At 49.7% G+C, this 14,569-nt stretch overlaps 1 protein-coding gene across 2 annotated transcripts in view; it reads right to left on the reverse strand.

Annotated features, from left to right (window-relative positions):
* Positions 1-1,443: 1,443 nt before the first annotated feature.
* Positions 1,444-14,569, reverse strand: part of MGMT (O-6-methylguanine-DNA methyltransferase) — a 258,758-nt gene continuing 245,632 nt past the window's right edge. For both annotated transcript variants that reach the window (XM_012807804.2, XM_023515607.1), the window contains 2 exons: positions 7,368-7,507; positions 1,444-1,805 (listed from right to left, as the gene is read on the reverse strand). In XM_012807804.2, the coding sequence (XP_012663258.1) occupies positions 1,593-1,805; positions 7,368-7,507 (353 nt within the window). In that variant the 3' untranslated portion in view covers positions 1,444-1,592. The remainder of the gene's footprint in view (positions 1,806-7,367; positions 7,508-14,569) is intronic.

The raw sequence follows: 14,569 nt of genomic DNA on the forward strand, positions 1-14,569 counted from the left end.
AGCCATGTGGGAGCTGTCAGAGTTCCCCTGGCCTCCCATTTTCAAGCACATGCTTAGGCAGAGGACATGGTGACTAGGGGGAGGGTCTCCTGAGCAGCACAGTGGACGTCTCCAGTGCCCTCTGTTGGAACGTGCCCACGCAGAGTGTACGCAGAGCCTGTGCTCAGAGCTCACAGAGGGCACATGCAGAAAGCACACAGAGCATCCACAGCACACAGAAATCCAGAATTTGGCAGATAAGACTAAAGGGTGTAAGCTATAAATGCCTGAGAAAAGTCTGATGTTTTCGTCAGGTCTCTCTCCTAGTGTTAAGGAAACATGAAATACAAAGTACGTGCACGGGACACGTGCTTTTCTCCAGTTTCACACTTCCCCACTGTGGGTCACACTCGCATAAGGAGCCCTGGGCACCACGTGCCTTCCCACCCACTAGGCACAGCTGTGTTTCTCCATATATCAAACGCCCCAGTTTATTTATCCACACACAGAGCTACAAGTCCCCCTTTGCCTTTTGGATCTAGTTAATCACATGGCCAAAATGACAACGTGATACTGAACTGTGGTGCACGGCAGATGCTGGGAACTCACTCTCCTGCCGTCGGAAACAGGAGCTGTCGTGTGACCTGAGACCTCTAGGTGCGAGGGTGGGTTGCTGGGGCTCTCCCAGAGCCATTGGTCTTGAGGTTCCTTTGGTGGCAGAAAGGCTGCTGGGAGGAGAGGCCTGTGTCCCTCCTCACCTGCTGCCCAGGGTATCAAGCCAAGGTGTGGCAAGAGGGGCTGCGATGCAGGGTGAGACCGTAACACCCAGAAGGGGGCTACTCAGCCACACCCACACCAGAGAGCTGCTCCAAGTCTCTGTGGCAAACAGCTGATTTCCACTCAGTCCAGACAGACCATAAATGGATACATCTTGCATTAGATTTTCTAGCAGCTGAGAAAGCAAAGCGGCAGAACCTCTAAGCATCTGCTTCCTGGGCCTAGCCTCTGTCCTTTAGTGAGACTCCAGTGTGGGGCAGTGACCACTGTGACAGAAGACACAGAAGCAGACAGGAAGCTGGGGCACCTCCAAGTGTGGACAGACACAGGTGTAGCTGGGAAGCCAGGGCACCTCCCAGTGTGGACAGACACAGGTGGAAGCCAGGGCACCTCCCAGTGTGGACAGACACAGGTGCAGCCAGGAAGCCAGGGCACCTCCCAGTGTGGACAGACACAGGTGCAGCCGGGAAGCCAGGGCACCTCCCAGTGTGGACAGACATGGTGCAGCTGGGGTCAGGTGTGAGCTGGCCCTGGGCGCATCTGCAGCAGCCAGCTGTTGTCAGTGGGTGACAGACCCACCCCTGTCCAGGGCAGGGGCCCTCACGCTGGCCAGGCCTTCCCTCCATCTCCTCCCTGTTTCAAGGGATGTTAAGAACAGAATGGTGCTAAAGAAACAAGCGACACTCACATGGCTGAGCTCCAAGTTTACTCTGCTGTAAAATGTAGACATGAGAGGCAGACGGCTGTGACCCCCCCGACGCCCATGCAGCGGGGTCCCCTGCTCTTCCAATGCAGAGTCACCCTACACGGCACTGGAGGGCACATTCCTACTGCGCTCAATTCCGGCCGGCACTCTGGGAGCCGGCAGAGCCCTCCACCGCCCCCCCCCAAGCCCTGGCTGGGCCGGAGCGCCCTCCCCAGGTTGGCTTCGCTGCCCTGTTGCCTTCGTGGGCCAGAAGCCATTCCTTCACGGCCCGTCCTCCTCCGGAGTAGTTGCCCAGGGCTCCGCTGCTGCAGACCACTCGATGGCATGGGATGAGGATGGGGACCTGAAAGACAGGGAGGCCGCACTGTCAGGTCACTGGGGCCAAGAGCAAGGCCAGACCATGACCAGCCAGAGCACCCGAGCAGGGGCTCACGATGGGTGCTGGTGGTGCCAGGGGTGAGGGATGCAGTGTAGGTCCTGTCTCAGCATCAATACCCCTTCCCTGGGTCAGGCCCTTGAGGCCCTGGGGTCTTGGCGTGAGATAATGGAGAGATGCCTGCTTCCACATCCACAGGTGAACATGGGCATTTCCTGAGGAAGAACCCCTTTTATGCCAATACACAAAGGAAAAGACGGGGATGAATGTAGAAGTCATCCCTGGCTGCCAACCTTGCACCCCAGACAGCCAGACACTTGGGAGCCAGACATTGGGGATGGCCACACTCCCGGGGGCCACTAAACTCAAGGCACATCCTGTGTGTCCACTGCAAGGGACTCAGGGCTCCACAGACATTTGCTCCAAGGTTCCCACCATAATTATTGAGAAGAGCCACTCTGGGGCCGTTTCCCAAAGGGATATGTGATGACATCTCCACACACTCCCACCTTTCCTAGGAAAGGACCTGCCGCCAGTCCCCAGGGCACCACTGTCTTCCTAATAGTCACAGTGACCAGCGGGAGGGCATGGGTGGTCAGCACTGAGGGCCTGGGACGTGGGGGGACACACACTATCATTGTGCTATCTCCCCAAGCTGCTCCGTGAAGACTGTGGATGGGCAACATGATAACAGGAAGTGGGGCTGGTGGAGGTAGGCAGGGTGTGGGGCTTGCTATGGAAGGTTCTCAGCTGTCAATAACACGAGGAAGGCCACAGGTGGTGTCCAGGAGCCTGGACTCCCATCCCATTCCATCCTACAGCTTCTAAAGGGAGGAGGGCCAGCCCACTTGCCCCTACACCCTAGATGTCCTGGATGTGGGTCCTGTAGACCCAGCCCCACATATCTTAGGGTCCTGCAGGTCACAGGACCACCGCCTGCAGCTCAGTGGAGAGCAGCTCTCCAGCTCACCTATGCTCAACTCTACCCTCCACAGCCAGCAAACCAGGTGGAGTGAGCAGCAGACAGGTGAGTTTTGAGGGTGGAGCTGGGCAGGTGTGCCCGGATCTTTAGGGCCCATGTCCCAGGAACCCCCGCTTCCTGGAGTGGTGACTCCTAGTATAGGCAACCATGTTGTCACTGCTGTGCACCTACCAGCCAGGTATGTCTCTCTCTCTGGGGCCTGGCTATGTGTGTCCCAGGGACACGGGGTTACCCCAGCCCCGTCTTGTGCTTAAAGCCACGTGGAGCAGGCATATCCTGTGCTCGATGCTGCCTGAGTATGTCAACCTGGTACAGAGTGTCCCCCATCTTCACAGGCCTGTGGAGGCAAAGGTGTGTCCAACCACTGTCCCAACGGCTCTCCTGGACACTGGCTGTGGCTGCACAGAGAGGTTCTGGCTCCCCCACATCACGGCTCTTCCTGTTTTGGGCCTCGGAGTTTGGGTTACCATGTAACATGCCCCAGTGACGTGTCTGGGAGGGCAGGCAAGGTGGATGGAGAGCTGACCAGCTTGGTACTGAGTTTAGGAGGTGAAGAGGAGGATCTCTGCCAGGTCCTGCCCAAGGCAGAGGATTCCAATCTTCTTGGAAGGAGTAAGACAAATTTCCAAGAATCGAATATTTACTCACACTGATGATTTTTATCAAATACGATAGTTACACTAATAATTGCAGCAAGGACATTATTAGGTAACACACAATTCACAGTTTTGACTGATGAAGAGGTAGGCATTTAATTCAATCTAGTTTCCTAAACACTTAGGTGCCAGTTCAATTTTCCTACCTAACAGCACGTTCCACAACTGGGCTTTGATTTTTCTTCCCACTCTCTCAATAAGCTATGAAATTACAAAAGTGAATAACATAAACGTCTTGTCTTCTCCCTTTTGTAGGACCAAGGCAGAGGATAGGGCAGATGGCCCTTCCAGCAAGGACCACTCTCCATCTCACCTGAGCCCTGGTGAGCGATGGGTCACTTCCTGGACAGGCACTGTCTTTCCCATTAGAAATGAGGAATGCTGCTTCTGTTTGTGTTAATTTTGGTGGCAGGTTTCAGACTATCAGAATAATAAAACCTGCTAAAATTTATTGGGGCCCTAAGGACATTTTCTAAGGATCCGTGCCCTCTACCCCCTCTCCTTTAAAGCCTGTGCTGCATAAAATGTAATTTTTATCAATAACCAAGAAGCTCATAATATCACAGCTGCATCGAAATCTTCCTGCTGTGAAATCTAATTCTTCCAATACACGAATCCATCACTTACGCGGCCCCTTTCTCAAATGCTATAAAACTTCCAAACCCATAGATTTGTCTCCAACAAAAATAACATGAAGGGGCCTTCCAATCAATAATGGGATCCCTCTGATTCTGGTACCGGCTGAATATTTTTTCCAACTTCGCCTTTGTTCTTCTGGGTAGCAGCCCGCTAGGGAAAGGGCTTGTTTTCACTCGCAGCCTCATCAATACCTAAATCCTGGTGAACAAGTGACACGGAGAAGCTGTAATCAATAGCTCCCTGTGCGTTTTTTTCTTCTGGTCAAATGGTTCAGCTCCACTGACAACCCTGACACTTAGAACATGATGCTAAATCTTTATCAACAGCCATCTGGGTGACTGGCAGAACAAGACTCGGGGGGTCATTAACGCTCACGGCCATGTGTGAATAAACTCACTCCTCGGGAATGTGCCTGTTTAGAGAAAAGGTGGGGAAAGTCTCTGTGCAACGTATCGATTGCCTTCGAACTGCATTTAGCAAATTCTGTCTGAGGATGAAGAGGAAGGGAGTTTTGTGTGTCTGTGGAGAGGGCTATGGGGAGACTTCAGTGCCATATGCTGGGACACTGACCACCCCCTCATGCGGGGTAGGGGGACACAGCTCTCTGGACTTCTGCCCAACCACTGTGCACCAGCCAGCAGCAAGGCCTCCCTGGAAACCTTTGGAGAATCAAGCTCCTGAAAAGGAGGAAACTCCCATACAGAAAAAAGCGCTCCTCAGCCTGCTGGGGGGAGAGCAGCTCATGCCCACAGCAAACGCTGCAGCAGGGACCAGCGTGTGCTGTTTATTGCAGCCATCTGAGGCATTAACACACGAGCTTCCCTGTGTTCTGTAATGCTCCAAGTCCACGTTTCATTCTCCCCTCCTAATGCGCTCACTCTTCAGCATAAGCAGGAGATGTTTTCTGTGCGCGGGTCTCCACCATGCGCCGTCTGGGCTGGGGAGGGTGTGGGCAGCCTTCCGTTGAGGCGCTGCTGGCATTGCTGAAATCTTCAAGTTCAAGGTCCCTGCATGAACACCTGTAGAAAGGACTCAAAGACTGGCTGGCTGCCCTTGGCCCAGGACGAGACACAGTGTCTGCACAGTGGCCCCTGTCCAGTGCTGCGGCACCTCCAGGCTTGGCTTTGACACATGACAGGGGGATCAGTATGTGGACTTCACTGACATTAGAGTTTTCAACCCTGTGAGATCCTGTTTTATGTGTTTCAGTGATGGAGGCCATCCTGGAACAGAGACATTCATAGAAATTAATGGCAGGAGAGAGCCAGGCTGGTTTGCGGAATAAATGTTTCTGAATATTGCCACAAGCAGGATCGCTAACCAGTGATGGCATCTCCAGAGCAGAGAGTAACTACTCGCGTCACAAAAGGCAGGTGGTGGGGGTGTCACGAATTTGTACATGTCGCTTAGTGGAGCTTGTTTTTACGACAAAGAGCTGTGAGCTGCACACACTGCTGGGTGCCTCCGTGAGGCCGCTTCCATCTCCACCTTCATGTGTGCTCATGGGGGGCATCCGGCCCCCTGAGAATGACTAACTGTGCCCAAGGGTGCCGAGGGAGCCCTGCCTGACACAGTGACTGTGGTGACAGTGAGGCAGGAGATGGAAGCAGAGACATCAGTGTCCCACGCTCCCCAGGGCCTTGCAGGGAGCCACAGCACCACGGACGCCTGCTATCTTCAGCAAAGACAGATCCCCGAGGCCAGTTGCCATCTGGGAGAAGCCAGTGGCCTTCCAAAGGGGAGATGCAGATCAAGCTTTATTGCAAAATGTCAAAAACCATCTTCAGAAATTTGATTCAGAAGCATTCCACATGAGCTGTAAACAGGAGGCCACAGCACATGGTGGGGACATTTTTAGCAACAAAGCTGAGCACCCTACGATTCACAGGCATGAGAATTGCCACCAATTTTAATTCCGCCAATGGAAACGCCACTGCACCCACCAGCCATGTCACCGAAGCCGAGGAGGTGGAGGGGTCCCAGGGGGTGCCCTGTCGCACCAAACTGCTAAAGGATCGGGATGTTGTAACGTGGCAGAAGACCTTTCCAGAGGTGGCTGCCCAGGGCTGCCCATCACAGACCTACAGCAGCTGTTTTTTCAAGAAGGACGGGGTTGTGTGGAGGGAAACGCTGGACTGCCCTGAGGCTGGCTGTGCCGGTGAGCAGGGATGGAAACAGCTCTGGAAAGACACAGCAAGCTTTTAAAAAGTGGGTGTGAGTCAGTCATTTGCCACCACGTGACAGGATGATCACACTTGTTCTCCTTAAGAGAGGGCATTCTCCCGCCACACCAGAGGTCCCACACAGCTTTAGGGGGAAAGACAGACACCTGCTAATGCAACAGACACCTGGCAATGGGCGGGATTATGGGACCAGGAACATCCCAGGGCTATGGGATGCCTGGGGTGCCCTTCTCCCCACACGTGGGGTTCAGGCATGGTGGGCTGGATGTGCACGACTTCCTTGATCACATTGGATGGCCCACGGCTCCCGGCACCACAGGCTGGGTGGCCTACCCCACTGTGTGGCCCAGTTCTGTCCTCTGGGGAGCAAAGCTTATGGCTTCACTAGATCTAGAAGCCTGGAGCTTGGTGAGACCTGACTGTGGACACACAGGAAGATGCCTACAGAGAAGGGCCAGGGTGGGGGCACCGTCCCTGGGGAGACACACAGGAAGATGCCTACAGAGAAGGGCCAGGGGATTGGGGCACCGTCCCTGGGGAGACATGGCCCAAGGCGGTAAATCCTCTCTCAGGCTCAGTCCTGTGTTTTAACTCTCGAGATTCAGGGTACTGCAGGCCTCGGCCACTGAGAGCAGCCCCCAGGAGAGGTGGTTGGACCCTGACTCTTTCACGCTCTGCTCCTGGGAGCCAGCACGTGGGGCAGCAAAGCCATCTGTTGTTTGCTGTGGTCCCTCAGAGGGCCTCAGCCACAGGACTGCACCCAGTGAACCTGGTTGTTGAGTAAACAGAGGCCTCCTGCCTGCCACTTCCCCAGGCCGCCTCCTCTGGTGCTATCTGTGATGACAAGGGCTCAGGTCATTGGGACTGGAACCCCGAGAAGACCCTTGCTGGAGTGCTGTGAGTGGGGTTCTGGTGCTGAAGTCTCCCTCCTCCCCACCCCAGCTGGACAGGCCACCTCAGAGGCACTTAGATGAGATGGCACTTGGCACCCCTGCCTCCAGCACAGTTCAGGGCCCACCGGCCGGCCCCACCGGCCGGCCCCACCGGCATCACGCTGTCCATGACTCACAGGATTGCTTCTCATCGCTCCTCCCACTGCCCGCGCTGCTCTGGGGTTTCCTGCCAGGGCTGCTAACTGCTGGTAAGACACCGTTTCTCCGAATTTCACAGCCTTCAGCAGCTTCCATAACACCTGTCTGGTGAACGAATCTGAAAGGAAGGAAGGAGGATGCGTTACTGGGACAAACGGCTCCAACAGCTCCGAAGCAGACAGCTGCCAGTCCCGAAACAGAAGATGCATCAACACAAATAGAGGCGTTTACTCAATTAAAACCCGGAGCCCACGCACCACCCCATCGCCATGTTGCCGACCAGGCAGCTCCTCAGAGGCCACCCCAGCCAGCACCTGGGCGTGGACGAGGCAGTGTGCGGTTCAATGAATGGGCACAGGGGTCCCTGTCTGCTCAGAAACCTTTCAGGCCGCTGGCTGTTTTCCAATTTCCTTTGGGGCAGAAAAGGAAAGTGCAGGCCAGCCAGGCAGTGATGGTCTGCCAGGTGCCCACACCCCACAGCATGCAGGAGGCTGTAGCTCCTGCTCAGAATGCCACATACCAGGGCACACAGGGGCTGCCGGTGACCTTGGCCACAGGCATCTTTAATGAAGAGGGTTGCAAAAATAAAATAACTTTATTCCCGTTTTAATTGACTAACCACATGGGACTGCATTTGCTCCGTACCCTGCTGCTGGAGTGAACAGGGAGGGCAGAACACGCCCTGCCTTCGCCTCCAGGTTTCAGAGTTGTTTTCTCGGTGTGGAGTTTGCAGGAGGGAAGCCAGGGACGCCAGGAGGCAGGTCTGAATTGATGCCTCTTGTCTTTCCAAAGGGGACGCCCAGCTCAGGAGCTCAGGAGCACTGGAGAAGGAGCCACGTCCTCCATCACAGAGGCTCCGAGCCCTCCAGGGGCGAGAGCTTCTGAATGGAACAACAAAGGGAAGGGCTCACAGGCAGGACGTTCAGAGTGTGTCCACAATAGCACTAATTACACTTGGTGCCAAGCTGGCAAAGTGCGATTTGGTTCTTAAAGGAAACACACCCTTACATGTGTGTTAAGTAATAAAAATCACTTCCCAACTGAAGGGAACGATAATCACTTCACTGGGAAAAAAATCTGTTTAGTCTTTATTATAACATTAAGCAAATTAAACATCAGCATAATCCAGGTGATACTAGAAGAGGGTCATCAAAGAAATTAACTTTGTTGTTCATTAATTTACATGGATTAGCAGAGGGCAGAAAGACAGCTAGTGTGCTCTAGTTTTTTATGATATAATTTCAAACTGTACACCATTTGTGGCAGGAGGGTGACTTTGGGGTTAATCAGACTGATTTGTCCTTTTAATTGCTTTCTATTCAAAGAAAATTCATTAGATAATGTTCTCTTCAAAATTCATGAATCAATTTAACTGAAGAAACCACATTAGCAGCTTTGGGCTCATTAGCACAAGCGGTTGTGGTCCTGGCTGTCTGCTGGGGGGCTGCTAAGCAAACACACTCTGTTTACCCTCTATTCTTCAGACAGGGTTTTGAAACCAAACTGTTAATCTCTCTCATCGTTGTCATTGTGCCTCGCTTTAAAAAAGGAAAGAAAAATAAGGTGTCCTCTGGTGACTCAGAGGAAGACATTCCAGGGGCAGCTATCTTGGAAAAGAAATAATAAAATCTGTCGGGACCACAAAAAACAGCGATTTTCTCCCTCCTCGGAGAACACAGAGTTGGTGGTTTGGTTTTCTGTGCTCTGACCCAGGGAGACGATGCTGCCCAGGTTTTCTGGGAGAATAGCCTGGAACTCTACTAAACTATAGGAATAAGGAGAGGGAGGTGTGTGCAAACTCGACGGGAGCACAGCCGCTTCCCAGAGACAATGGCGCGGTTCCAAGGGCCGCGCCCGAGTGCCAGCCTCGAGTGCTGCTCTGACAAATTACTGCCAAACTACGCGGCACCTTTCTTTCCGACTGTAAAAGTATCGCATAATAAAACAATTATATGCTTGTATATGAGCATAGAGTTTATCAAACACGTTCAGCTTCACTGTCGGTGTTTTGTGGGAAACCGTTTCTTAGCCGGCCCATACCAGGCAATATCTTAGGAAGTGGAGTGCAAAGAACATGGTATTATTTAGCAGTCAAGTACATCATTTTACAAATGTATCTGAAAACTCAATTTCACCCTGTAGGGAGAAAATGCATTAATTAGTTTAAGCAGCTCTCAAAGACAGTGCCTTTACTTCTGAGCTGTACGAAATCAGACAGCTGAACGGCGCCCGTTGTTTTAGGAGGCAATGCTTTCTGCTGTTCAGTATCATTCTAAATTGTAGTAAGATCGCTTCATAAAAATAACATGTTTATGTAGAAAATAAATGTCTTGGGGTTGAGGTGATTGCATCAGTGCTTGGCAGCTGGCCCCCAAATTTCACATGGCCCAAAGGGGCAACCATTGAACTCCTCTCTGTCTTAGCCCTCCTGGAGGGGACCCTGAGGCCCAGGGCTTGGTGATGTAGCCCCTGAATGCACATTCTGGATGTTCTTTTCCGTCATCTCTTTCCTTTCTTTTTTCTTTCCAAACTCATCCTTCCTCCTGCCTGTTCTGGGTCACACACATGCTAGGCTACATTTACAGGGCCAGGGTTAAGGGATGCTGTGTGCAAGTCTGACCTACCTCTTACACACATGGCACATGGCTGTTTTCAACTCGGATACACCCACTGTAACCGTCTGACCAGAGGAAGACTGCTTATGGGAGTGGAGATCGGGGCTTTGAGCAGGGCCGACTCCTATTCTTGGACCAAATCCTCCCAGCCCAGCTCTGACACGGAAGATGCCGCAAGGGAGGAGACAAAGGACCAGCCTCGCTCTGCCACTGCTGAGCTGGAATGAATCACCTCCTCCTCCTGGCCTCTGTCTCACCTCCGTGATAAACGTCATTTTACGAGCTGCCTTGAAACTCACGTCTGTGCCCTACTGCACAAAGTGAGGCTCAAAGCACAGGCGGCTGAAGACAGGGCTGGCCTGGGAGCCAGCTGTCTTGGAGATCAGGACTTAGACTCGAGTCCCCAGAGCCTCTTCCCCTGGGAAGCACGCGTTGTACTTCTAAGTTTTTGGGGGGAAGAATCGTCTTTCCCTCCACCACCTCTGCTTGGTGGTTGGTGGTGACCCTGTTGAGGGCTGTGATTTTCTGAGATGGGGTCGTCCTTCAGCATCCCAGGCCTTGGCCGCTTTTTTGGCCAGGCTACAGCTAGTGGGGCATACTTACGCCCACAAGCACTGCAGCGCTGAGGCTGGGACGTGTTGCTGTAGCCACTCTGTGGCCATGGACTGCTACTCCACCTTGCACGTGAACTCACTGCTGCAGAACCTGGAAGGGGCCCCCCAGGAGCTGGTGTCCCCTGCACAGGTCACAGCTATTTGACCTCATGCTGCCTGGCCATCAAAAGTAGCCAGAACAAACCTTTTTAAGGAAAGAACCTGAAACGTTAAGATTGAGGTGGGTTCCAGTGCAGGTAAAATGGAGCTCACACTGTATTTGGTCCCTTCTGCTAAGCACCTTTAAAAAACCTCGGCAGAACAGTTATGTGAGGGCTGAGAGGAGTCAGCAGTATCAGGCCAACTGGGGAAGAAATAATTTGAGGTCCTGCCTGAGTGATAAATGTGCTCATCATGTCCTCTCCTCATCCCCAGCCTGCACTTAGCACAGCCTGCGCTCTGAGCCCTGGCACAGACACGGGGCACGTTAGGGGCTCCAGCCCACCCGGAGGGGTAAGGAACATCTGCTGCTGTGCTTTGAGTGTGTTCCCCCAAATTTACTTAATTCCACTGTAACAGTATTGACAGGTGATCTGGAGAAGCTCTGCTCTCACTAATGGATTGATGCTGCTGTTGCAGGAGTGGGTTAGTTATCGAGGGACTCTGGTCCCCTTTTTCTCTCTGTCCCTCATGCTCACTCACCAGATGATGCCTCCCGAATGGGATGATCCTCTCCAGACACCAGCGTTATGCACTTGGACTTCTCAGCCTCCAGGACCAAGAGCCAAATAAACGTCTGTTCTTTCTACATCCCCCATTTTGTGGTATTCTGCTATAGCAGCAGAGACATCTGTGCTCGGAGCTGAGAGAATCACCCTGTTTTGGTGTTATCTCTGAACTCCTCTACCTCAGCCCTTCCCTAAACAACCCTGTGGTGGTGGGAGGTTGGTAATGTGGAGCCTGAGCCTCTGAGGAGAAGAAGATGGTCCTTTCCTGATGGGAGGAGGTGTGGCCCTTCCAAGGCGGGGTAAGACCCTTTGCTTTTTCCTATCTTTGTGTTTTTGCTGCCTGGCTCCATACATTAAGGTTCAGCTGTAGGACATGTGCAGCATAGCGGGGTAAATGGAGTCCCAGCTTTTTGTCCAGGAGACTGAAAAGGGAGCACTGAGAACTGAGAAGCACCAGGGAGATTGTGGAGAAAGAGGAGTTTGCTAGAGCAAGCCTGGAAGTTGTTTATATATTCCTGGATTCCAGGTGAGCTGTCCAGGTGAGCTGTCCACTTACCATCTGAACATATGTGGATCTCAGCCTAAACCAAAGATGTTTAAGAGTTAGAGCTACGGCCAGGTCTCAAAGTGGCTGGTGAGTGATGAATGGAAGGACAGACCTGAAAAGGCCTGCAGAGGATCTGAAAATGGAGTGAACATTAAAATCACAGCACTCAGAATACAGGTCAAAACTTAATGGGCTAAATTCAGCCAGGTTGACTGTTTCCTCCTAAAAAAAAAAAAGTCAACATTAACCATAGGATTTATATGAGATCCAGAGTCTCAGCGTATTTAAAATACTCGGGATACAACTTAGAGTTACCAAGCACTCAAATAATCAGGACAATCTCAACTTCTCTGTGAAAAGATGATCAGCACAAGCCAAGCCTGAGATGACCCAAAAGTTAAAGCCATCAGACAAAAACTTTAAGAAATCTGTTATAAAAATGATGCAAGGGAAAACACCCCTGAAACAAGCAAAAAGACACAAAATCTTCATGGAGAAACAAAATCCTATTAAGAATAATCAAATGGAAAATTCAGTACTGAAAAAAGCAATAACAACCCCCCAACCCCAAAACCCGTACTGCACAAGATCAGTAGGAGAATGAAGATGCTGAGAAAAGCATGAATGAAACAAAGACTGTCCAGTCATGTGAGGCAAAGTCAAAAGATCCATTTATGTCACTGGAGTTTCAGAAGGAGAGAAAAAAGTGACTGTAGAAAAAATTCAAAGAAATAATAGCTCATATGCCTCAAATTTGCCAAAAGATATAGACTCACAGCATCAAGAAGATGAGCAAACTTCACATAGGACACACCCAGATATATCACAATCAAACGGCTGAAAGGTAAAGATAGTAAGTGTTGGAATTTTCAGATAATAAAAGGAAAACTAAGACAATTAATTGCTAGTAGACTTCATTTTAGGAACCCAGGCAGAGTAAACACACAGATGAATGTTACAAACTATTCTTGAGTTTTTCAAAATATCTTTGATAGCTGAGAGCAAAAATCATAACACTGTCAGAAGACACTTTCAATGTATTTAGATGTAACACATAAGATACTAAAGTGTTATAGGAGAACTAAAAACATCTATATCAGATGTCTTCAAACTATGGCCCATGGGCCACATGCAGCCCGCCTAGGACATTTATCTGGCCTGCCAGGTGTTTTTGCTGCCGCTGCCTGTCCTGCTTAGCAGCCGACTTGTTCTAGGGCCTGCAGTCTGGTCTTCCAACGGTCTGAGGGACAGTGAACTGGCCCCCTGTTCAAAAAGTTTGAGGACCCCTGATCTATATAGTCATAAGGAATCCACATCATGCTTAAAATGGTAAAATATTGATTTCTGTTAGTCTGTGCAAGTATGGTAATCCCTGGAATAATAATTAGAAAAATTACAAAGAGATTTAGTAAAAAACAAAACTAATAAATGAAAACAAAATACTAATGAAAGTTAAAATATCCCCAAAGAAGAAAGGAAAGAGGAAAAATAGAAACAAAAATCAGAGGAACAAACAGAAAACAAGCAATAAAATGTTTAGACTTAAATTCAAATAGTAGTAATTACATTAAATGTAAATGCTCTAACCACACCAATGAAAAGACAGAGATTGTGTTAGAATGTATAAAAATTAATCCAAGAATGTTCTTCTTAGCAAAGTATCACAAGAATGGAAGAAAAAGTATCCAGTGTACACAGCCCTATTATGAAACTGATTTATAGTTCTCAAATGAAAGCTACAACTTAATTCTAGCCCAAGAATATGGGGAGGGGGTAGGGAAGGGGAGGGGAGAAGGGCGGCTGGGTGGTGGGAGGGTGACCAGAAAGATCACCTATATATCTGTCTAACAAGGGTACAAGTGAACTTTTCTAGAACTAGAATATAAATGTTTTGACACAATGACTAAGCAAATGACATGAAATCTATGTTAACCAGCTTGATGAAAGTATTTCAAATTGTATATGAAAACACTACACTGTACCCATGTTTGCATTAATGTATACAGTTATCATTTAATAAAAAAATAAAATAAAAAACAAACAAACAAAAAAAGAAAGTGCTGTCCATAAGAAATTAACTTCAAATAATAGCAATAGGTAGGTTAAAATGATAGGAAAATACATACCATGCAAACACTAACATTAAAAATTAACATAATACAAAGTAGATTCAAGTGCAAAGAAGATTTCCAGGGGTACAAAAGGATATTCCATAGTAAAAGTGTCAATTCACAAGAACAACATATCAATTCTCAATGATATATGCCCAACAGCAGAGTTTTAAAATCCATCAAGCAAAACCATCAAAATTTAAAATGGAATTGGACTAATCCACAGTTATATCTGGGGACTTAAAGACTTTACTTTCAGTAGTGAACAGAACTGGGTGACTGAAAACTACAAAGGATTTATTACTGAAAAATACCCTCGACTGCCTGAATCTAGTGGACGTTTACACAACACTCCATCTAGTAACAGGACGATGTGTATTCTTGTCAAGTGCATATGGAACAGTGATCAAGAAATACCCGACCACATTCCATACTCTGGGTTATGACCTTTAACACATGTAAAATAATTTCAATCACACAAGTTTTGTTCTCTGATCATAATATTATTAGACTAGAAATCAATCAGAAAGATAATAGGAAAACCTCCCAAACATTTGGATAGTAAATAAACTACTTCCAAATAATC

The sequence above is a fragment of the Otolemur garnettii genome, unplaced genomic scaffold, assembly GCF_000181295.1.
Source record: "Otolemur garnettii isolate 467f Iridium unplaced genomic scaffold, OtoGar3 scaffold00075, whole genome shotgun sequence".
In the NCBI taxonomy this organism is placed as follows: Eukaryota; Metazoa; Chordata; class Mammalia; order Primates; family Galagidae; genus Otolemur; species Otolemur garnettii.